At 36.6% G+C, this 23,713-nt stretch overlaps 1 protein-coding gene across 9 annotated transcripts in view; it reads right to left on the bottom strand.

The window, feature by feature from the left end:
* The window catches only part of TENM2 (teneurin transmembrane protein 2), a 693,894-nt gene that overhangs the window by 233,620 nt on the left and 436,561 nt on the right, over positions 1 to 23,713 (bottom strand). For 8 of the 9 annotated variants that reach the window (XM_042790512.1, XM_042790513.1, XM_042790514.1 and 5 more), the window contains one exon: positions 8,827 to 9,036. In XM_042790512.1, the coding sequence (XP_042646446.1) occupies positions 8,827 to 9,036 (210 nt within the window). Of the gene's footprint in view, positions 1 to 8,826; positions 9,037 to 19,432; positions 19,439 to 23,713 lie in introns of those variants that run through there. The other variant, XM_042790520.1, reaches the window with a different exon arrangement.

Here is a 23,713-nt window from a genome sequence, read left to right as displayed (position 1 = left end):
TCACTGTCCTACTCTGTTATGTGTTGTTAGTGTCTGTAATAAATGTATGTTCTTTTTTTTTTCTTCCCCTAACGAGTCTGCCTTTTGCTCGTGATCATAAAAGGGGGATTTTTCCCCATCCCAGTCCTATCTTGAACGCCAAGCCTGGCTCTCTGTCCCTTCTCATTGCTGGAGGGGAAGGGAGAGAGAGGTGCTGCATTGTGGTTGGCTGCCCATCAGGCCTAAACCATAACACTAGGCAACCATTTTCTTGGCACAGTGGCATAGAGCAACAGTATCTTGTCTTTAAGTTTCAAAAGCATGACATTTATTGGTGCTCTTCAACTAGGTGCTAGGAGACAATATAAGGATCGGTAATGAGAAAAAACAAGGCCTGACTGGCCATAGTACCTAAGCTGTTTCCCAACCATTATGGCAGATATCTGAAAACAGCAGAGTCACATGCTGGAGAAATGGAACCTTGGAAAGTTAGTACTGCAGCTGTTTTGCTGTGCTGCTTTTATTGCTACAGAGGCTTCTAGTTCAAGACGTTTACAAGCCTTAAACTAACATGATGTAAAAGCAGCTAAGAAAAATCTCTCCAGCTTTCAAAAGCATGGTGAGCTTAAGAAAAATACAGAAACAACATAATTAGGATCTGTTCTCAATTCTATAGCTTTTTGTAATGCATTATCGTTTTTATTGCCATAGAACCTTCTGTTGAGATTTGTTTGTCTGCTACGATTATGAATTCATAAATTAATAAATACAATGCTTCTGCAATGTCTTAATATCTAGGATCATGTCTTCTGGCTGAAATTCAGACATCTGCTGGCATCATCAACATATGCTACACATATTAGCAGCAGCAGTAATATCAGTAATAGTTGCAGCAACATGGAGATAATACTGAAGAAAAAGTACATCCTTCACTTTCAGTGGGAAAACATAGTTCATACCGTTCCCTCCATTTCTAATTCCAGTTCAAAGCTCTAAAATTAGACCTAGTGCTCAAGAGAAGCAACAGAATTAGAATGTGACTGGCCTTTTAGGATTTAGAGAATTTAAGTATTAAACTGGAAAAAAAAATAATCTATTTAAAGACCTCGCTGCTAAACATAGACATTGTTTAAAACAATACATGTAGAAAGAGACTTGCTTAAAACCTCAAATCTAGGCCAGTCTTCATAGCTTACAAACCCTAGAAAGCAATGGGTTTTGGTTTCTATTCAATCTTACCTACTGTAATAGAGGAACCTTTATTGGACACTGTCATCTGGTGAAGAAAAATCTTTAAGAAATATAGGTTGATTTATGCTCTTTAGCTACATTAAGCATTAAGAATAGAATTCTTCAAATTAGCGTTGCTTTCTTCCACTTCTGTGTCAGTGTATAACAGCCGTGGGTGCCAAGGTTGAAAAAAGCCTATAGCACCGAAATTCTCAATAATATAACAATAGGCCCAGAAACAAACATACACAATTTACTCTTAATTTGGAAATAGAAATGAAAATGATCAATCTGCAACTCTTCTTCGCATTGTTGTAAAATGTCATCAGAAAGAAGTTGCTTATGGTATCTCCTGAATAGGAAGTACTGTTCCTCAACATATTTGTATACACAGATGTAATACGGGGCTGCTTTTTGGAGGCAGATATTAAAAAGTATATAAAATAATTCAGAAAAAAACAACCCTGTAACATTAACTGATTTTAACTGTTACTGATCTAAGCATAATTTAACAAAGTGCAAAATGAAATAATCTGAAAGAGGCTTCAGAAAGAGATGCTGCTGAAATATTAACAAATTTATACAGCAGGTAGAACAGAAAAGTGAACTTGGACAAGGCCAAAAGTTTTCTTTCTGATTACTGTTCCTCCCTACATGATCTCAGAAGTCACACAGAGACCAGAATAAACAAAACCAGAAGTAAACAAACACAAGAATAAAGACCGAACACCAAAGTAAAACAACACCCTTTCTCCCTGCCCCAATTGTAATATTGACATGAAGAGGAAGATTTCAATTCCAGTGAAATGGTTTAGAGCAAGGGCTTCCAAATGAAAAAAAAAAAAAAAAAAATTTCTGCAAAATGAAAAATAAATATTGACCAAACATCCTATGCTCATTTTCTGTGCAAGTGTGTGGGCAAGACCTCCATTACCTGCAACGACAGTATATGAGCAAGACAAGTTTGAATGGTGCCACACTTGAGTGGACTGAGAAAGAATGCCCGTGGACTTTGAGTCACCACGAGAAAGTTGCTTTGAATCTGAGCAGAATTAAATCTCACCATTTTAATGGTCAACAGTTGGAAACTACAAAACTTCTGAGAGTGCAGAGTGTGGAACGGAGTGATCTGTACCTTCTGCTGGGGCTGCACAAGGAGCTAACACAAACGTACTCACGCAGTTCTGGCCAGCCTTGTGCCACATAAAGAACCTATAGGTCTTCCACACCTCTAGAAGTTACTAAATACTGATGTTGTTATAGTGGTTGGGTTTGAGTATTTCCAAGGATGCAGACTTTACAGCCTCTCTGTTCCAGTGCTTGATCTCCTTCACAGTAAAAAAAAATTTCTCATGTTTAAATTGAATTTTCTGTGTTTTGAATTAAGCCCATTGCCTCTTGTTCTGTCAGTGGACACCACTGAGAAGAGCCTGTCTCTTGCCCTTACTCTTCCCCATAGGGATAAGATCCCCCTGAGCCTTTTCTTCTCCAGGCTGAACATTCCCAGCTCCCAGCCTCTCCCTGTGTATTAGATGCTCCAATCCCTTGATTACCTTAGTGGCCTCTCACTGGACATGCTCCAGTAAGTCCATGTCTCTCTTGCACTGGGGAGCCAGCAGTGCACCCAGCACTCCAGATGTGCTGAGCAGAGGAGAAGGATCACCTCCCTTGACCCGATGGCAGTGCTTGCCTGAGGCAGCCCAGGGTGCTGCTGGCCTCCTTTGCCACAAGACAAATTGCTGGTTCACGATCAATTTCTTGTCCCCTGGGATCCCCAGGTGCGCTTCTGCATAGCTGCTTCCCAGCTGGTCAGCCCCAGCCCGTGCTGGTATGGGGGCTTTTTCCTCCCTACGTGCAGGACTTTGCATTTTCCTTCACTGAACTCCATGAAATTCCTGCCAGAATGTTCTATGCTCTGTATTGAGCCTGGTTAATTGTGGAACAGTTACTCCAGCAACCGGACATCATGCTGGGACAGATATGCATGCCTACGTTTCTTATTTCTTATCTACAGTTTAAACCCATGCCTTTCTGGCAATAAGATGAAGGTGCTACCTACTAAGATATCCGAACTCTTTTATTTAATCTCTTAAGTAAGACAAAGTCAATCCTTTATGAAAAAAAAAAAAAAAAAGCTTTGGATTCTAGATTTTTGTTGTTGATACTTTATTTTCTATCATGTACTTGGCAGACACAGAAACCACTTTCTGTACTCAGTAAGGTTTAATAACTAATCATCTGAAGGAGATGTAATTATTTTTCTGTAGGATTCATTTATTTCTTAAAGATAACTATCTCATGTATGGGTTTGCATTATAGACTAGATACTGGAAATATCTGTTTATTTGATGCCAGACTGTAGAGGGTTATAAAACATACAGTTCCAAGCACTCCCAGCAGAGGATCTCAAATAAGGCCTCCAACTACAATGCATTATTGAAAGTTCTGGGTTCTTTCAGAAAAAAAAAGTATTTTTACATACTGGATTAAACTGCAAGAAGGTGGTTTTAATTATGCATTAATAATAATGAAATCCTATAGACAGGTAATATCTGTTGAAATCAGGAGATCCTTCTAGATATTTATACTGAATATAATAAATATTGATATTTTACATAAAGTTACCACATAATTACCACAAACTAGGGTCATAAGCATAAGGAGTCATATTCTTTATTTCAATTTTAACTCACGGACAACATTAAACAATGACAATTATTTCATTCAAGCCAACCTATTGCTCCATTTATCTTTCCTTGCTGCCAATAACTGCTTGTGAAAAAATCAGTGAACCCTGTCTTCTAAGCAGCATCCAAACTACTCTGTGGACATTTAGTGTTGCACTGAGCCAAATGCTTTGTATTATTGCCTCTGAGCCAAAAAGACATGTTAACACTGAAAAACTGGGCACGATCCCCCTTCCAGTTAAACTTCAGTAATTTCATGGGAATCATGACAATATCTAATCCACAGTTTAGAATTTTCCCAAAATCAAAATACTCTGAAAACATTCTGCATCTACTTTCTCACTGTTGTAATGGTTGAAGATGAAGAATGTATCCAGTTATGGATCCATTAATTATATAAAAAAGTATTGTATGAGTAGGTATATCCTAGGTCTTTTACTCATGATGAAAAACAAACAGTTTTTCTGTTGGGATTCCAAAATTTGGTTTAATAGGAATAAATCCTGTATAAAAAAGTAAAGACAAAGATGCTGGCAACAAAACCCCCTATATTTTTTTCTATGTAAGACTGAAAAACAGCCTGTTACATTGTATTATGATTGAAGCCATTAAAATCACATTCCAACAAGATGAGTCACCTTATATTACCAGAAAGAAAACGCATACAACATATATAGGAAGAAGAAATAAACCTATTCCTACTGTTAGCTGTAAGAAACCATACTAGAAAGTGGTGGTACAGGAACTGACCTCCTAAAGGGAAAAAAAAATCCACTAACTTTTCATGGATAAAAGGACTCATTTTCTTCTATAATATTTGTGTTTCTCAAAATACTATCAGCAGGTGCACCAGATTTCAAAAACCTCTTGTCCTTCATCACATATAATTGTGCTGCATATTATATTAAGAAATACAAGCAGAGGAATGTAAGTGATGGGAGTTCAATTAAAAACAGCATAATATCTGTTGCATAGAAAATGATTCTGCAACTGAAATGAGATTCTAATGAGAGAAAAAAGGGATACATTTTCACGTATTTTTAATTACATAGAATTTCCTCAAACATGATTTTTAATAATATATTCCATTAGGTTAACATCATATTTAAAGAAAGTGCATTTTCTGATTTCATTTTAAGTCTGATTTTGAGCAATTATTGTGTCATTGTTCTGCAGTAGAAAGGTTGAACTCATTTACTGTGTGGTTATGCTAGTTATGATTGATGTCGCTTCTCCAAATGATAAACCAATCACCCCAATGATGTAATGTCATTTTAAGAGTGCTATAATCACATTTCTCTCAAACTGAAAGCACTGATGAGTTCTAACAAAGATTTATTGTAGATTAAAGGCCTTCATAATATCAACAATAGATTGCTCATTTGATGGAAGATTTGATTAGGTAATTTTTTTAGGCAAATGAGTTTTCCAGATATATCAAGAATGGCTATTGTGAAGGGCACGGGGCAGTACATGTGGATGACTATCACCTCATATCCAAAAAGACTCATCTTAAGCTTGTTGAGGAGCTGTCCTGTAATTGTAGAGGTTGAAGCAAGCTTAAGTGTACAATCAGACAAACAAGAGCACACTTATATAATGTAATCAGTATAAGACTTCTGCAGATATTTCATCTTCAGCATGTATTTTGAAGACTGTGATAGAAATGTTTAAAAAAGAACCTAAAAAGTGCTAGCAAATATTTATTAAAGATCAAAGATTATCCAGAATCTAAGTATCTTCAAATCTTCCTTTTTAACCAAACCCCAAATTTAAAGAAAATATTTAAATTTATTTAATCTGTCCCAAATGTCTGGATCTATGTTGCTAAGTTTCCTTAAAATATTTTTTTAAAAATAATAATAATAATAAAAAAAATAAAAATCAAAGCATGGTCTAAATTTCCATATCATGTAGATAGTAAAAGTTACCCTGAAAATCTTTCAAGAATAAGGATGAGCCACAAAAAAACCCTCTAAAGGAAAGATTGTGAGAACTACAGAACTACAGAAAAAAATGACATTGCTAGAAAATGCTTATTGGTGTCCAGGGGATATAATACGTCCAGAAGATCTCAAAAAAAAAAAAAAAAAAGACAGTTCTTTCTTATATCCTGAAAATTAAAAGTTATTATATATTATATGACTGTTTATTAAAGAAGGAAATGGGATATTTTGGGGAAAAAAAATGTTAAACTGAACAATGAACAAATTGGCTATTCATAAAAAAATCAAAGCATATCTGATCATGCCAAAAAGGTTCATTGGTTCAGCCCACAGTAAAAAGTGTGAAACACAAAGCTTTTAAGGATATAAAGAAACAGTGATTATTATTTAAGACGGAACATAAAGACCTCTGCCATCAAATTTTCAGATGTTGTTTCACTGCAACTTCCTTCATTTGGCTTCATAAGAAAAGCCATGCGGGTTCCCTCAGCCTCCAACGGTGGCTATAAATACCATGTACCATGTATTCAAGTATCCTACAAGTCTCTTTTTTTAGTTCACATTTTCTGACCTTGATTTTCTTCTACTTAGCAGCCCTCATTGCATCTCTCTCCCATTACTTTTTCCTTGAAACTCATAAACTGTTTGATTGTTAGACAATGTTATCTCTTTTGGTTTTTATTCCTTTCTTCAGCTGCCAACAGTCACCTATTCCCGAGCTTCAACATGAAGCATGCATACCCCCAATAACTCGCTCTGGGTTGGTAATGGTCCATCACTAACTGGTGAACCAGAGCTGCTTTCTCTATGAATATCACTTTACGTTTCTCTGCCCTGATTTTCCTCTGCCATTTTATTGCCCTGTTACTTGGTTTCACAAGGTCCTTTTGTGATTCTTCACAGTCTGATCTTCTCCTTAGCACCCTGCCATCAGCCACCTTCCTTGACACACAGTTCACCACCTTCTCCAAGTATCCTCATGTGTCATGAAAATTCATTGAGGAGATCCAACTTCTGCTTACCATCTTTCAAATAACTACTTACCATGCAGGGACCTTCCCTCTTATCCTACGTTAATTTAGCTTCCTTAAAAACATTTAGTGACATATTTTGCTGAGATCCCGTTGAAAACACAAAGACCCTTCATCAGCTAGATCATCCTTATTCAGAAATGGCTGATCGCTTTGTAGAACTCTTAAACGTTTCTAAGGCTGGACTACCCTTTAGAGAAGCTAGACTGACTCATCAAAGATAGATCATATCCAACTTTTTTCTTTCTTTTCCCATTTCTATAGTTTCTGCTGAGCTGCCCATTACAGATTTTGAGGTCTACATCTCCCCAGATCCCCTTGAACCTCTTAAAAAAAACCCCTCAAAACTGGTATCATATTTTCCACCCTCAAACATCAAGTAGCAAGGAAGTATACTCAATCAGAATTATTATTTCTTTGTGTAATTATATGTTAACATATCTGAACAGATCATAGGATTAAAGGTTAATTCAGGATGGAAAGAACCACAGGAGGTCCCCATTCCAGCCTCCTGCCAAGCAAGGGCAGCTCTGAGGTCAGACCAAATAGCTCAGGATTTTCACCAACTTGTTCTTGAAAAGCTCCAAGGACAGAGACTGCACAGGCTCTCTAAGCAACCTGTTCCAATTCAATGCTTAGGGAAAAAGTTTTACTTCATATCCACTCTGAAACTTATGTTTCAGCTGCTGCTTATTGTCTCATCCACGCACCACCAGCTACTGTTTAAAGGGCACTGTTCAAGTGTACTGTATGCACCCAGGAAGGCCAGAAGTTCCCCCCCACATAGTATCTCTGATACTGTTCAGATCTGTATTGTTACAAGAAAGAGAGACCTTGAGCAGATCAGAAACTGCATGTAAGATATAAACTTATAGTGTTTAGATAAATAGACAGGAGCTGCACAACATATATTTGTTAAAAAAAAAAAAAAAAGGGAAAAAATAAGGAGCTATAATAGCTTTGTTTTCTTTTGCCTGTATTTCTTAAAAGGGATTGCATCTTCATCCCTCAGTTTTTGGCTGTCAAAATGAAAAGTATAGCATCTGTTAATAAAAAAAAAAAAAAAAAAGAGAAGGAGAGGGAGAGGAGAGGAGAGGGAGAGGAGAGGAGAGGAGAGGAGAGGAGAGGAGAGGAGAGGAGAGGAGAGGAGAGGAGAGGAGAGGAGAGGAGAGGAGAGGAGAGGAGAGGAGAGGAGAGGAGAGGAGAGGAGAGGAGAGGAGAGGAGAGGAGAGGAGAGGAGAGGAGAGGAGAGGAGAGGAGAGGAGAGGAGAGGAGAGGAGAGGAGAGGAGAGGAGAGGAGAGGAGAGGAGAGGAGAGGAGAGGAGAGGAGAGGAGAGGAGAGGAGAGGAGAGGAGAGGAGAGGAGCCTAAACACTACAGATTATAAGACTGATGGCAGACCTGCAAATATTTTAAAACAGTGGCCGGAAAGACAAGAATTAATTTGCTGAAAAATAGCTGTATCTTAGTTAAATGTGACATTGGGAGTATAGAATCAGACAGATTCTGAAACAAGAACAGACACAGAATGGCAGAAGAAACACACATTTTTAGATACAGAACCTCATCACCTGCATGAGGTACTGGACTAGCCTATGCAGAACAACAAACCATTGTGTGTAGTCCTCTCTCCTACAAGGTGCATCAAGGAGGAAGAAGCCTACTTCGAAAACTAAATCCCTCTGATGACAAGAATTCAACAGTAGTTTTTACACTGCTTATAACACTCCTAAAACTAAAAAGCTCTCTATAGTAAAATGAAGGAAAACCATATATTATGTATGGCTTTTCAAAAAAAGTTTCCATGAAATAAAACAGCAAGATTTTTGTTTGCCTCATTTCCACAGATGCTCTCAATTTTGTGGTGATGCAAGAACACATTTGCAAAAAAAAAATGCATAAAACTGGCACAAACATGTCACAAACAAACTCCATATGTTTGCAATTTTCTTACCACTGCTGGAAGCCTGCTGTGGCCCTGAACACGCTCTCAGCAGATATGAATTAGGGGAGAACTCCTCATCAGGATTGGTGTCCATGATTTGATGGGACGTGTTGCTGTCTAGCAATGGCATCTGGCAGCTAACTGGTGGAGGATTATGAGAACTGGGCAGCTGAGCAGATGGGAGAAGGCTAGACGAGGATGTAGGTGGAATGGGACGACCTGGGAAAGAGGACACAGGGATCAAAGATCAGCAATGAATGTAATGAAAAAAACCCAAACAGCCAAGTAACTATAATTGTCCATCGTTACATATGATTACTGCTGTGCAGAGCCACAAAAATCTCTCCATTGGTACAAACTTGTCCCTTTGTATCATATTCAAGGCATTGTGAGCAGCTATGTTGTGAACTCATTCCAAAAATCTCTCCACAGCATCAGCTTGTAACTCATCAGGTGAAGAGATGCTGGGTGAATGAGAGCAACTGCACACGCCCGGGTCGGAAGCGGGCCGTCCCGCGTGGCACGGACACGCACGGCACCCAGGCGCTGAAGGGACCCAAGCTGCGTCCTCCCATGCTGCAAAATGCAAGTTCATCAGCTACATCTTTTACCAGAAGAATTTTCACATAAATAGGTTTTTTTGGCTAAATAAGAGCAATGATAAAGGGGAATATAATGAGTTGAGTCCTGGAATTACAACATATGTCTGTAATCATCTCTTAAAATAATGGTGGTGGTAGTCAGTCTGGTTTCTTTTTTTCCCCCCAGGGAAAATTGCTCCAGTACAGGAATCTGTTAGAGGCATGTAACAAGAACCATATGAAGGCTATCTCCAAGCTCAGGTTCTTCCTGTATTGTAGATCTTCCCAAAACCCGCCAACAGATGTGACAGGAAGCATAGGGGAGAGCAGGAAAGGGAATGATTCCATTTGTAGAGATGGGCTAAGCTGGAATATGGGTTGGAAACTCTAAGCTTTCCTTCCCTTTCACTCCCGTTTCTTTCTGCACTGGTGCTATAAGGGCAGAATTTCCTGCCTCACTCACTAGATAGCTTAATTTCAACTCTGAAACCCGATCTTTAATGTATACGATACACTTCTGCCCACTGTAACATTTATTTTTGGTCAACTAAACTAGTGGCATCAAGTCAACAAAAAAAACCACATTCTTATTTATTCTTTGCTTTTGTGAACTTTCATAACTTTATATCAATCCATTCCATCAAATGCACCCAGATGAAGACAGGTTTGGGGATTTTTTTTTTTTTCCGCATTGCCTATTAGAATATGACCAGTTATACGGATGAGAGGAAGAAGAGAAACACGCATTCTGATCTCTACAAGTTTATCTAGTGCATTGGAGAAATTGTTCATGAATAATTTATACATAGGAAAGTATGACCTCTGTGATACTGCCAAAGTCTGTGAGGCAAAGAGAGATCTGCTGCATGCTAGCTACAAATGTTAAACTGCAGTAAAACTACATCAAATGGTGAGTCCTTATTTCTGGCATTCTTAAAGAAACAGTAGCACAGCAAATACACACTGGCTTTCTCATCAGTCGCAGCTTAATTTTTGGAACCAAGAGCCTCTCACTTTATATGAATTACGCTAAGGTTTATAGTATTAGATAACCTTCTAGAGTCACACATCAAATTGCAAAGAATGAAAAAAAAAACAAAAAAAGAAAATTTTAAAATTCCAGCCATCACATATAAATTATATTTGGGGAGCAGCAATCAACCAAAGGTACCCATAGATACTAAAAAACCCCACAACTTTCACTGCATGGTACCAGCAAATAGCATGAACTACTTTCTTATGTTCAAAAAGTTTGAAATAAAATAAATACCTGAAGATAGGCAAGTGACTATTATGCTTACTTTTTATTATATTTTTAGCACTGGATAAATTGAGAAGACTAAATGACCAAGTTATCATATGACAGAAATAGGTTTAAGTTACTCCATAGTAACACCCACCTACCATCTTTTATGCTAGACAAAATTCAATATGCATTGAATATTTTCATTGTGGACATGCATTTACAAGGAAATAATTCTAATATCGATGATAGGAATAATTACTGTTAGTATTCATGATTATGTTGTTCTTATGAAATACTGCAGTGAATAGCCTGAATATTCAAGGGAAGTGATTGAGCAAAAACAATTTCTAATTATTTCTTTCCAATATGTTGGAAACAAGCAGAGAGGCTGATGTTTGACACACTCCAGACAGGAATGTGACACTGTGTCCATTGTGTACATTTAATTTTCATGTATTCTGGCTCTGCTTCAACATTATGAAGGTAAAAGAAGAAGCTTTATAAATTCAAAATCTGTATTTACTGTACCATATGGAAATATATCACTGTATTATAAAAATGTTGGACATGTGAAGTTATGAAATTAAGGGGAAAAGATTTTTTTCTTTTGTGTAAACTGCATATAGTATTTCAGAGAAATTTAGGTACATTTTTGCAGAATACATTGAAAGAAATGAAAAAAACAAGATTTTTTTTTTTTGCCAGTAAAGCTAGTCACATTGTTATCTTCATGAAATAATACAGCCCAAGACCCTGAAGACAAGGTAAAATGTCTGATTACTACAGCTCCGTTTGTAGCTTAGAGGAAACAGAAGTTGTTAAAACGTTGCATTATTTTGGTGGGAAATTGGCTCCAGAGGAAGATTTGTCCATAAGCACATGTTAATTGTAAAACATAGGTGACTGAGCCACAGAACCTATTGCCAAATTGTCCTGTGGTTAGATTTCTTAATAAGCCGCCAAACTTGATTAAAACTTTTGTTGTGGTTGGGGCATTCTTGATCTGTCAAGTTGATTTTTGTCATCTACTGAACATTAAACTCCCACTACACCCGTTCCCCCTACAGCAGTGGGGCTCTAGTAAAGCTTCTTCTCTCTGTGTGGCTCTCCACCCCCAGCCCCTGAAACGCATAGAATATCAAGACACCCAACCTTTTGTAAAATTTGGTGGGAACCGAATTGAAAAATTACTGAAGAGGAACAGAAAGAGGCACTATTAAGCTTTGTGGCCTTAGGAAATGATTCTAAAGGGTAACTATCTGCAGTACCATAGTCAAAACAATGGTTGTGAAACTACTGAAGAGAATTGAACGTATGCAGTTAGGCTGTAAAGAACATGATAAATACAATTTATTTGTTACTATATACTCTTAAATTAGAAATAATGGGTTCGATTCATACTATTGAATACTAATATCTTGGTCAAATAAGTTTAATGTACCATTTAAAATAACAGACTAAGCTTTACAGGCTTTATAAACCTGAGCTACTTGACAGATGCATTCATGTGTCTGCAGATACATTAACAGTCGTATTTTGAAACCTCCCATCTCTTGAAATGATTCTAAATTTTCAACACTTCACCATGGGACTTGCAATACCCTACAGTAATATAAAATATACCATGACGTATGGTAACATCAGTATTCTATTACACTCTGTTTTCAAAAGTTAAATCCATAATGTAAATAGGAGTTCATATAATTTGTGTCTACTCTTCATATATTGATATGATAAAGCTTCTATGAGTAAGATTTTATATAGTTGTGCATTGACAGAAACCCTATGTAACGGATACTTACTTCTATTGACATCAGTAATGCAATTGTGTAACATATCCAAAGACACACAAACCAGATACAAATGTGAGAAAGGGAAACCAAAGTCTTAAAGCTGATACATTACAATTTCAATAGTAAAAGTTAATATTAGTTCTTCTTCCAATATCTGTTCATATGCATGTTCATACCGCATATACTCACGCATGGCAAAGACTTGTACAGATACTGAATACAGTATTTGTAAAGAATTGTTTAAAAAAGCAAGCAGCCAAGAACAAAAAAGCTTTTCCTCCTCCCCTCCCCCTGCCCCTCTCTTACTTTCTGCTGTTGTTTATCTTATTTTACTCCATCAGAGTGAAGGAAGAAGCTTGATCACTTTCCTGGAGGGCATTCTGATTTGGGATCGCTTTGGGTTTCCAAGCCATACGGCACCTCATTCTGCAAGGGCCTTTTTTACCCTCTTATGACTTATATACCCTTTCACCCCTAAGATTATATAGCAGACAGCATAGATTTATTATTTCTTTTTTTTTTTTTTTTTTTTTTACCAGAGACACATCTTTCTTCATCAGCCCAGAAACTTTTATGAAACCATTCCTTAATTACTGTTACACTTTAAGTCCCTAAGGCTTAAAATTTGCTGTAGAATTTACATTCAAAAATCAGGCCATGCTTGTAGAGCTAGTAATGATGCCACAGCTTTGCAACCATCTTCAGGAAGGCATCCACAAAAGCTGAGGATGCAGATCAGACTTTGGTGTGAGGAATTATTTTAATCTCCTTGTTAAGGCAGCTTCACCGCTAGACAGAGATTGAATAAGGCACAAGCTTACCAGTGTGAGTCTGATGTGTGTCGTCATGGTATAATGCAGCAATGGGGTGACAGAAGACTGTCTCAAGCCAGACACTTATAAAACAGCTAAGAAGAGTTCTGTTAATCTTAATCACAGTAACATATTTGGGAAAGAGATACTCCGGTTGCTGCTAGCCTAAAAGACCAAAACCCATCAGTGGGGAGGGAAAAAAAAAAAAAAAAAGAAAAAGGATAAAGGACTGCCTGCAATCACTCCAAGCATTAATATACATAAATAAGAGACACAATCAAAGCAGAGAAGCAAGCTGCTTATCAGTTACCGAAGGATTTTTAAGATGCACTTTCCACACTCTCTTTTCTTCCTGCTCCTGCAAAGGACCGATGGAATTTTGTGGATGAATAAAGCCCATGTGTGCAAAAACCTGGCCTCTATATTCCACCATGGTGCATGACAGGAAGCAGGGAACAAACATGACAAAAATACCTGGAATTTAAGAGTTTTGATATATGAGCAGTCACTGTGTAAATATGCATTAGAAAAATACATCTTGAAGAGCTGTTAAATAACCTTTCAGTTACCTGTAATATAGTATAGTATTACCACTCAACAACAAAATGTAAGAAGCATAACTGTATATACATTTGTATAATTATTTATGTATTTAAATATATTTACCCCCACAAAATATAGATAGACAGGTATATACAATATACAAAAATAACATTATTTTAAGAGGTCTAAATGGTCGATCCAGATTCCTTAAATAACCATTTTGACATTAACTTTGTCGGGAGGGAAGCTCATAACCTCTGCGTTGCCATCCCACACTCCTAGATTCTCCATTTCAGTATAGAAACATACCTCATTGGAAAATATCTGAATCCTAGAGGTGATAAACACTGATCTCAAAGCTTATTGTACTTGCAGCGAAATTCTCAAGCTCTTCCCATCAGGATAATCTCACTTCTAAGGTTACCACTTGTGTAGCAAAAAATCTGTGTAGACTGGTCAACACCATGAATTTTCAGCATGACACACTGAGAATTTCATATGCCTAAACAGCATATCTTCACTGGTAAATCACATTTATGAAGGCACCTTCCTGTGTTTAGCAGCTTTTCTAAATAAAATCAAGTTTCAATAACTTAAAATGGCTAGTAATTTTCATAATCAACAGGTTATGATATATCTATTTTGTACTTTTCTAAAGTACGCTACCTGCTATTCACATGGAAAAATAAACATAAATGATCTGTAATAACTAGTCAGTCACATACATTGCTATCAATGAAGTCACTTATGTCTTTGTTTTACAGCTCTGGTCAGAAGGATCAGGTCTCAAATAGGAAAGACATACGCAAGCCAAAAACTCAATGTGCAATCCTTGACACATTAGATTGCAGGAAGAAGGAAAACTTTAAGATAACTAAAAAAAAAAAGGTTTTGAAGATGTAGTAGCATTCAAGTATTAATGCAGGAAGCCAGGGAAGTAAAAGTGAAAGGAGATGAGTTGTTTCTACATAACTGATGGCATCATAACAGAAACTGTAAAACACCTAATTGGCAATTAAGAATTTGACATTTACTGATTGAAGCTGATGTTCACGTTACACCAGTACAAAGTATATAACCTTATATAAATAATCTCATAAAATTATGTTAGTGACTTAAGTGATGGGCAGTATTATCAGCAGCGGCTGCTGTGTTGCCCACATTTACTGAAATTATGCAACGAAAGCAATCCAGTAATGGCACTGGGTGGACATGAACTAGAGATGATAGAAGAGAAGGATCAGATATCCCCCTCCTTTGCTCCCTTCAGGAAACAGCTGGAAAGACAAATGGAGTCAATACAAGGAACTTTGGCAGGACCCTGCTGTCGGGGTGACATGCACCCCATCCTCCTCCAGCACATTGTCAGCAATGTTAATTTTGCTTTAAAGAGTGAGAAACATTGCTAAATGTGTCAGAAAACAACTAGATAACATAAGATGCATGTTTCTGCACTGCAAAGCACTATAAATTAAACAGGCATCTGATGAAGGGGAAACTTTTCTGAGGTATAGCATGTTCAGCAGACTTTCTTATTCCTCCCCAGCATAGTTGCTTTCTGCAAGAAAAAACCCTGTCCTTCAAATATGTATGCAAGGCACATCTTGACAATGGGCTGGGCACTCTCAAGCAGAGTCATATTTAATAAATTAAATATATATTGTCATAACTGGCATAAGGAATATAAACATTTTGTATTTGATGAAATTACTACAGTTAACTGACAAGAGGAAAAATCTTCCATTTTCTGTATAGTAAGAGCATCTATTACTTTTGTAGCTAAAATGGCGTTTGTACTTCAGCGCACCGGAGGCCAACACGGAGTCCCAGCGAACAAAGCTTTTCTCTGGGGAAAGTGATTTTCCCCCAGAGCTAAGCGGCTTGTACTGCCAGCTCTCAGGAGAAAGACAAGACACACCAACAAAAAGTTACCTCATCTAGCAAGAAGCAATACTAATCTATCTGTAGAGGAGTCAGTTAACCCTTTACTCATCAGACTGTATTTCAAGTTGACACGACAAAACAAAAGCCCAAAATGAAGTACACAAGAAAAAGAGGGAAAGAAAGCTGACAATTTGTGATCATTTTCTTCAGCATCAAGTTGCTTTCTGTTGCCTAAACTCCTGTTGCATTTTTTCTCTAAGGCAAACAAGCTTCAAAACAGCCAAAAAGAAAGACATAAATCAGGATTTGGATGGCAGAGAGTTATCACCGAAGAAAGGTACTTCCAGTGCTTCTGAAGCTCTTATCTCTCCAAAAGCAACAAATGAACAAAACCAGCCAAGCTAAGAAAAAGGATTTTCACAGAATCTATTTCACCAGAGTCAAAGGAGCAAATAAGGTCTTCCTAAAAGCACGGGGCTCATATTCCTGCACATACATGCTTATTGATGTTTTTAGGTATTTCTCTGCATGAAAATGGACAGTCAGGGCAACTAAGGATGAAGCTGACACTGTCATATCATACCAGGGAAAGATAGGAGGTGGCTTTGAAACAATTAAAAGAGAATGCCAAAAAAGAGAAGTAGACACAATAAGTCATCACCTGAGATTTACATAACAATGAACCAGCGAAAATAATCAGTATTATGGGATTGTATCTCTCCAATTTAACAAAATGAACAACACCCTACCTGCTCTGTTAGTTTTTTCAAAATTTTTGTTATGCAAAAAAAGCACAAAATCCAAGCAAGAGCATGAACAGAGTGAAGATTTTTTTTTTTTTTTTAATTATGTAATTACAGTATAGGGAAGAATATGCACCAAAAGGCCATTTCTATCAATGTGTAAAGAAAGATTTGTATCTTCTGTTAGTAGTTCCCCTGAGAGCAGATCTGCAGAGCCCTGTTTGGCCCACAGGGAGCCGGTTACGCTGTTTTCACTGACATGCTGTAGATTCTGCTCTGCCAGGTGAGAAACGGTAGAGTCGTGTGTGGAGTGCGATAGCTGTGGCTACACCTACATCTTTTACACACTGCATGGATGACAGATTGGCTACTGTCCACTCTGCTCCCTGGGCCTGCCTGGAGCTACGTTCCTTCAGAAGGACTTCTCCTGGACCTCTGAAGCCCTAAGACCTTTCTTCTTTTTTTTTTTTTTTTGGTGGGTTTTTCATTTCAAGGTGGCTGAAATGTTGAAAGGCTCGTGTTGCAGTTCCCTGGAGCAGCAGGAGCCAAGATCAGTGTTGCTGAGGCACAGCTCCATCACATGAACTCTTGTTCCATTCAGGGTGACTGAAAGCATTTATGTTGGCAAGATCTCCAAAGACAATACTGAAGCCAAACTTTGTGCAAACAACCACCATTCCCTCCCCTCTCAAGCCGGCAATGGAACTAACTCTTCTCTCAACCACAGCCTGGTTTCCTAAAGCCTTTCTGTGAAACGTCAAAAAGCAAAATCAATTCTAAGGGGACCAAAGCCATCAGGAAAAGGGCACTAAAGAAATTAACACATATCTGCCAAAATCTCTACCTCCTTTATGAAAATATGAATGGCAGTAACATAGGATGATCTGATGCAGTACAGAATATAGTTTTGAAAGATTCTTAAATTCACATTGTATAAGCAAAACAGTGCATTTGTTTGGAAAACATAATCCTAGAAATCACGATCTTACCTGTGAAGGTATATCATTTTAATAGTCTAGAAATCAAAATGTTTAAATAAAACTATCCTAAAACTCAAGGCTATTTCCTTTTAGGTACATGTTATATTTATATTTCCAAGCAATCCTACAGGGAGGTGGAGATACAGATAAATCAAGAAGATCCCCCAAACCCCAAATAATCCTAGATTCTTTCTGACAGTAATGCATAAAGTCTCATTGGTTTAGCATTGTTGTAGTTCTAGTTAAATTTTGCTGGCAGGACAAGAAATTGTTCATAAGATATAATATGATAGAAAAATTGAAAAATTTTTAGATGGCAAACAGTTTCTGTCACCAAAAAAAATCCTATGTTAAAAAATATTCGTATTTGATACATTCCTCTTTCCTGTACTCTGAAGTAGAAACATTTACTGCACACCCAGGAATACAGGTTGAGAACTGTAGATAATAGAAAAGGGACAAATAAAAAAGAACCAGCAAGTCCTGGTCTCTCTTTTTATTGCAGATCCATTGTACAAGCATGTTCAATTTTTGTTATCTTCCTTAAACCATCTGACTTCTGTATGTGGTTAATATTTCCTGAAGTACTGCGCATGTGTAATCCCTGAATATGAAAGTCACTGTACCAATGCAAGATACTATCATTACTAAAATCTGTGCAGAAGAATTAGACTAACTTGGAAATCAAGCACTTATCTTCTGACTTTCAGTGTTAAAGTTAAATTAATTTTCCTAAGCAATCCATCTACAAAATACATCATTTTTATGGAATTTGGATATTAAAAATAAGTAGACATGACTTCAAAATCATCTAAACCAATTCAGTATGTAAAGAAATAATTTGCTGCTGTCAAAAGCTAATGTCACTTAATTCTTGTCTTGTTAAATCACCTGATGCCCCTTTCTTTTTTAGTTAAACAAAGACAAATAATAAAAACAATTTACAGCTAGAAGATGTTAAGGTTTTGCAGCTGTTCAGTGTCTTTTGGGCAGATTACATTCTGTAATGAGAAGTTATAAGCCTCATTTTATAAAAGCTGTTGCTGTCTTGGGAAAAACATCGGTGAATAAGATTAGAAAACTCTTTTCCTTCATGAACCTATTACACTAGCAAGCTGATTACTTGACATATGCTTGATACATTCATAGCTGGAAAATAGTAATTTGTTTCAATGATTTTTTCCCATCACTCATAAAGTCAAAATGTCTTCTCTAATATTACCATACCTCTGATTCAGCCAGTAAAATTAGAGCAAGAAGAAACAGACAAGTCCACATGAATGTAACTCACACAAACTTACATTAATTTAACTTCCTTAAGAAAGGTTCTACTGAACTAACTATTCCTAACATTAAATTATAACAACTCATCAACTGCCTGTTCTTTGTGTGACAAAAATATAATTCTAAGATTAGGAATGTATTTAGAAGAAACTTATTGTAAGATTTACAACCATCATCATATGTGACTGAATTTCCACCTTTATAGTAGCTTATTAGTATGTGCAGCTTTTAAAAGTCAGGAAGAAAGAAAATTTCCTATTTATCAATCTTATCAGTTAAGCATTCATGCCAGGGAATTCCAGTAATGAAAGGGTTGTAATTAGACCCCAGGTAGGTAATTACCAGGCACTCAATGAAATCTACCTCCTTAGCTGTATCTACAAGTACTTGGTTTGATCTTTATTCTAGTGACACAGAAAGTTCAGACTATGTTGTGCTACCAACTTGTTTCCACTATCCAAACACCTCCTATTTACCTTCACCTTGTTTTACTGATATTCTAAATATTGTTAAACAACCACTCATGCCATCTCCACTACATATCCTTCTGAATTATGTTGGCTTTATTTCTATTAGAGAAATTTATTTCCAGGAATGTTGCAACACTTAGTGATTCAAGTGCCTGGAGTCACAAATAGGTGGGAAGAATAACACTATCTTGAAAAAACAGAAAACTCCGACCTGTAATTATTTAACAAACTCTGTGAATGTCATACATAGATAGTACTAACTGATGGGAGTTGGATAACGATTAGAGAGTTTGCGTTAACTCCTTGTAACCTACTAAAACTGCAGTTCTGATTTCTAGTGAACAAATATGAAATGAACACAAGGCTTCACATGATCAGTATTATGTAAACGGATAAATAATTTTAAAAATATGCTTAAAATCTGCTCTATCATGTAGTGCAGTGCCAGTTCTATATCCTGGCTAATTCTGCTTCAGGTTATTAAAGTCTACTTTTTTTAGTTACACCTACAGTTTGAATACGGTGTTCCTATTTGCTTTCTAAATGTGTGTAGGATGCACTTCTGAATTAGTGCTAAACATCTGCTGTGATACACTCTAGAGATGTTTGTATTTTAGTGCTGGGAGATACTAAGGTGCAGTAAGAAAAGCATCAGTATGATGGGAATTAATCTTCCATTACTCTTGATACAGACACTCTAGATTTACATAATATTATCTTGGTATTTACATTTTTCTTGCTTCATCTGATTTCTTCTCTCAAGATCCAGTCTTGCATTTCTTACACAACCTGTATAGACATTCGCGGAAGTTTTGTGTGTACAAGGAAACTAAAGGCTTGACTTTTCAGGCATGTATGTCACTGACAGGATTTTCCAAAGCACAAAAGCTTGTAAGCATTTAACTTCCCTCTGTCTTACTGCACCTTCAGGCAGCTAAACATCTTTTTTTCTTAAACAGTTAACAGGTGCTACAAATGTTTAAGACTGTTACAATATTTTGTACTGAACATTTGTGTGCCCTGACTAGTTATTGGGCCCTGTGACAGATCCTGCTTCAAGAATAACATTCTACCATTTAACAGCAAACCACAGTGAAATCTCAGCTCCATATAAGTAAGTACAGACTGTATTTTTGCCTTCAGCCCGGCCAAGATTTCACCCTAGAGTCCTAAGAAGCTTTTGCACAGAGAGAAGTGCCTCCAACAGCAGTCTTTTCCTGACTGGAATACCAGGCTTCTGCTGTTCATTCCATTCAGGATGGTCCATGGCGCTCAGACCTAGGAATACAGCTTGGAGATAAACTGCAGCTCAAAATCAAGGGGTGGGAAGTGAAATACCGTCACTAATATGGAGTTAGGCCTACTTAGCCCTTTTAAACCTCTCTGATGTCTTCTGATAGAGCTAACTATTCCCTGAGGAAGACATGCAGTACAGAAAGTACCCAAATACAGGACTATGGACAACCCAAAAAACCACTTACAAATGAGCAATTTAAGTGCAGATATAATTTTGTTCATGCCCAGTATTGACTAAGGTTTGAAATATTTCCATCTTTGTAAAGTTGATTTCCAGTTTAGGGTTTGGGAAGTAGACTCAAATAAAGAAACAGAATTATGGAAGGAAGGAAGGAAAATACAATTTTTTGTTTGTGAGCCACACCTTAAATGAATACTGGAATCTGCTCACTTTGCTTACATGAAAGCTGAAAAATGTTGATTTCCTAAGTGAGAAGGCTTATGTCAAATTTCACTTTATGTGAAAAGATTTAGACAAAATAAAACCTTTCTGAGTGGCAGATTGCAACACAACAGCTATCAGACCACTAACTATTTTACCATTGCTGCGTATCACCATAATTAATGGCACTCTAGGAGAACAGTACAGGAAATTAAAATGATAAAAATTCCTTTTAATGAAAAGAAATCACTGACATGAAAGACTACTATATGGAAAAGGGAGCTTCACACTGCAGTACTAAGAAAACCTGTAACCTGAGTAAAAGGCACTTGTAAGAACAAAATTAGATATGTTAAAAAGGTAAGAAGTCTTTTCATTATAGTTACAGTTACAGTTGGTAGAATGAAGGAATAAAGATACATGTTCTTCCCCTGAAACAAATGGGTTCTGTTCTATGTCTTTTGGTAAAGCAAAAGCTACACTGAAAATCAAATAGGCTACAGAATAGCTTGAAAATATACTATTCTGTATTTCGGCATGAACTGTATCTTTAAAATAATGACAGTTTCTCTCATCTTTTCAATCTTAAAGCTCTTTATAACTACAGCTCAGAAATACATGGACAGAGAAGAATTAAAGCAACTGAAGCTGAAATATGCTACTTAGGAATCCAAAGTTTGTTTACACCATTAGAAGGCACTCAAATATATATCCCCATAAATGACAAGGTCCCAGCAGCAAATTAACAGGAACAATTTTCCCATCTCAGGAGCTGTCAAGATGGGCTCTGTTAGCCAATTTATCTTACTCTAGCACATCTCTGGTGCTTGTCAATCAATATGTGAAACATTTGGTGCTGATTGCCATTTTTCTATCCACTTCCTTTTGCCTCTCGTACCAGGCAATTTACTGCAAGTCAATCAAGGTTGAAGCAGACCTTGTTTAAATAAAACACTGTTGAGTTCTTTTCACACCAACATTTTCAAAAACAGAATGAGCTGTAGCTTTTCACATTTACATTTATACTACTTTTTCTGTTTTTCCCAAATGCCATACTCAAGCTAGAAGTCATAACTAAACTGAGCCGAAGGTTTTTGGAGAAAACAGTCAGGGAAGATGAACTGAATATAACTGTATATGCTTTCACTGTCAAAAAATCAGACTATCAATGGAGACAGAGAACATTAAAAAGTACTTAAGTAATCTAGGATTATTTCTTTTTCACCCTTGCTTGAAGTCAGGTCTCCACACTATAAAAGCAACTTCTAACTTGTCTGAACTTCTTAAAGCGGGATAATTATTTTAAATATTCATTTACACTGGAATTTTAAGGTAAGAATGAGATCAACCTGCATGTCACAAATAAATATATGAAGAAAATCAATTCTCCCAACTGAATACATGATCCTATGTTAAATACGCTAACAGCTTCTTTCTCACACTCAAACGAAACAATCCCACAGCAACCCCAGGTCACATCACATCTAGCTTCGACACTACCTTGGCATGACCTGTAAGCAGTAAGGCAGAGAAATATGGCAGAAACAACTTTCTCTGCAATACATATTACTATGTGTTGTACAAATGAAACAACATACACTTATAGTACATAACACTTGGCAAACAAAATTTTAGAAGTTTTGACTTTCTTCTGCACAATAAGACTTGGTTTTATAAACAGTATCTACATAACTTTTCTACTGTGCACAATGCTAATTTGGGTTTTAGGTTCACCGTGGATTGCAACATTATCTACATGATCATTCACAATGCAGCATAAGCATATATATATATATATATATTATTTTCTAGCTCATATATATATATGACAGAAAATAAATCTCTATATATATGCTAGAAAATGAATGGCTTTTGAAAAAGACAAAAAATTATCAGTTCCTTCTCTGGTCAACAGTTCATAGTTATCACAGAAGTATAAAAAGAGCTTAGATTACTGAAAAGGATGCCTGATACATGTCTCTCAAATTTGCCTGTAGCACCTTGTAAAATGTAATGACAGGAACATCCCTGCTGATTTGCTAGTACTTCAATATGAGACCTAATTTCTTCTCAAACTGATGATAAAATACATAAAACATATGATAAAATACGTAAAACACCTATAACGGAGTCAAAGTCTGAGAAATAAAACAGGCATATTATAAGGCATGTACAATCACCAGTCCTATCCTGTGCAGTATTTAAAAATTCTTACATTATGCCAACATAATGCATGATATAACACAAATGGGTTGTATTTCACTATCTTTTGAATAAATATTGCACTAGTTTAATTATAAAAGAAGAAATGTTAAACAATTTAGAACATTAGTCTCATAACAAGCAAAAACTTCTTGTTATTTATCCTCACTAGGGGGTTTACTGCAGATAACCCTTCTGAGGCAGTCCCCAGTTGAAGAATCTTCCTTTATGCAGCTGCAAGTAATATGGAGAAAAATCCATGTAATATATGAGACTTAGGTGTATAACACAGATGTGGGTATTATACAAACATACATATATATACATACACACACAAGTATGTGTGCATGCATACTGCGATATGTGGTGCCCTAACCATACCAAGAGTTGACCTTTGAGTTAAATTCAGAAAAATATTCTCATTACTCATGAAAAGGAAGATGTATGTTTTACTTTATATTGATGTCACTAAGTAAAAAAATACCAAAAAAAAATGCAATAAATCAGCAAGGTGGAGATAACAAAAAGTATTTCCTACAAGGCAAAACCAGTTAGCCTGATCCATGAAAAGATGATGGAAATATATGCTTCAGTAACAATAGCCAGTTGTCCATAATAAAAATTATCATAAAGTTAGTATAGCAATTCCAGATTCCTAGTTTAGGCTTAAATAATGACAA

The sequence above is a fragment of the Tyto alba genome, unplaced genomic scaffold (assembly GCF_018691265.1).
Source record: "Tyto alba isolate M040663 unplaced genomic scaffold, T.alba_DEE_v4.0 Super-Scaffold_17, whole genome shotgun sequence".
NCBI classification, from domain to species: Eukaryota; Metazoa; Chordata; class Aves; order Strigiformes; family Tytonidae; genus Tyto; species Tyto alba.
This window is presented reverse-complemented; position numbering and strand designations above follow the sequence as displayed.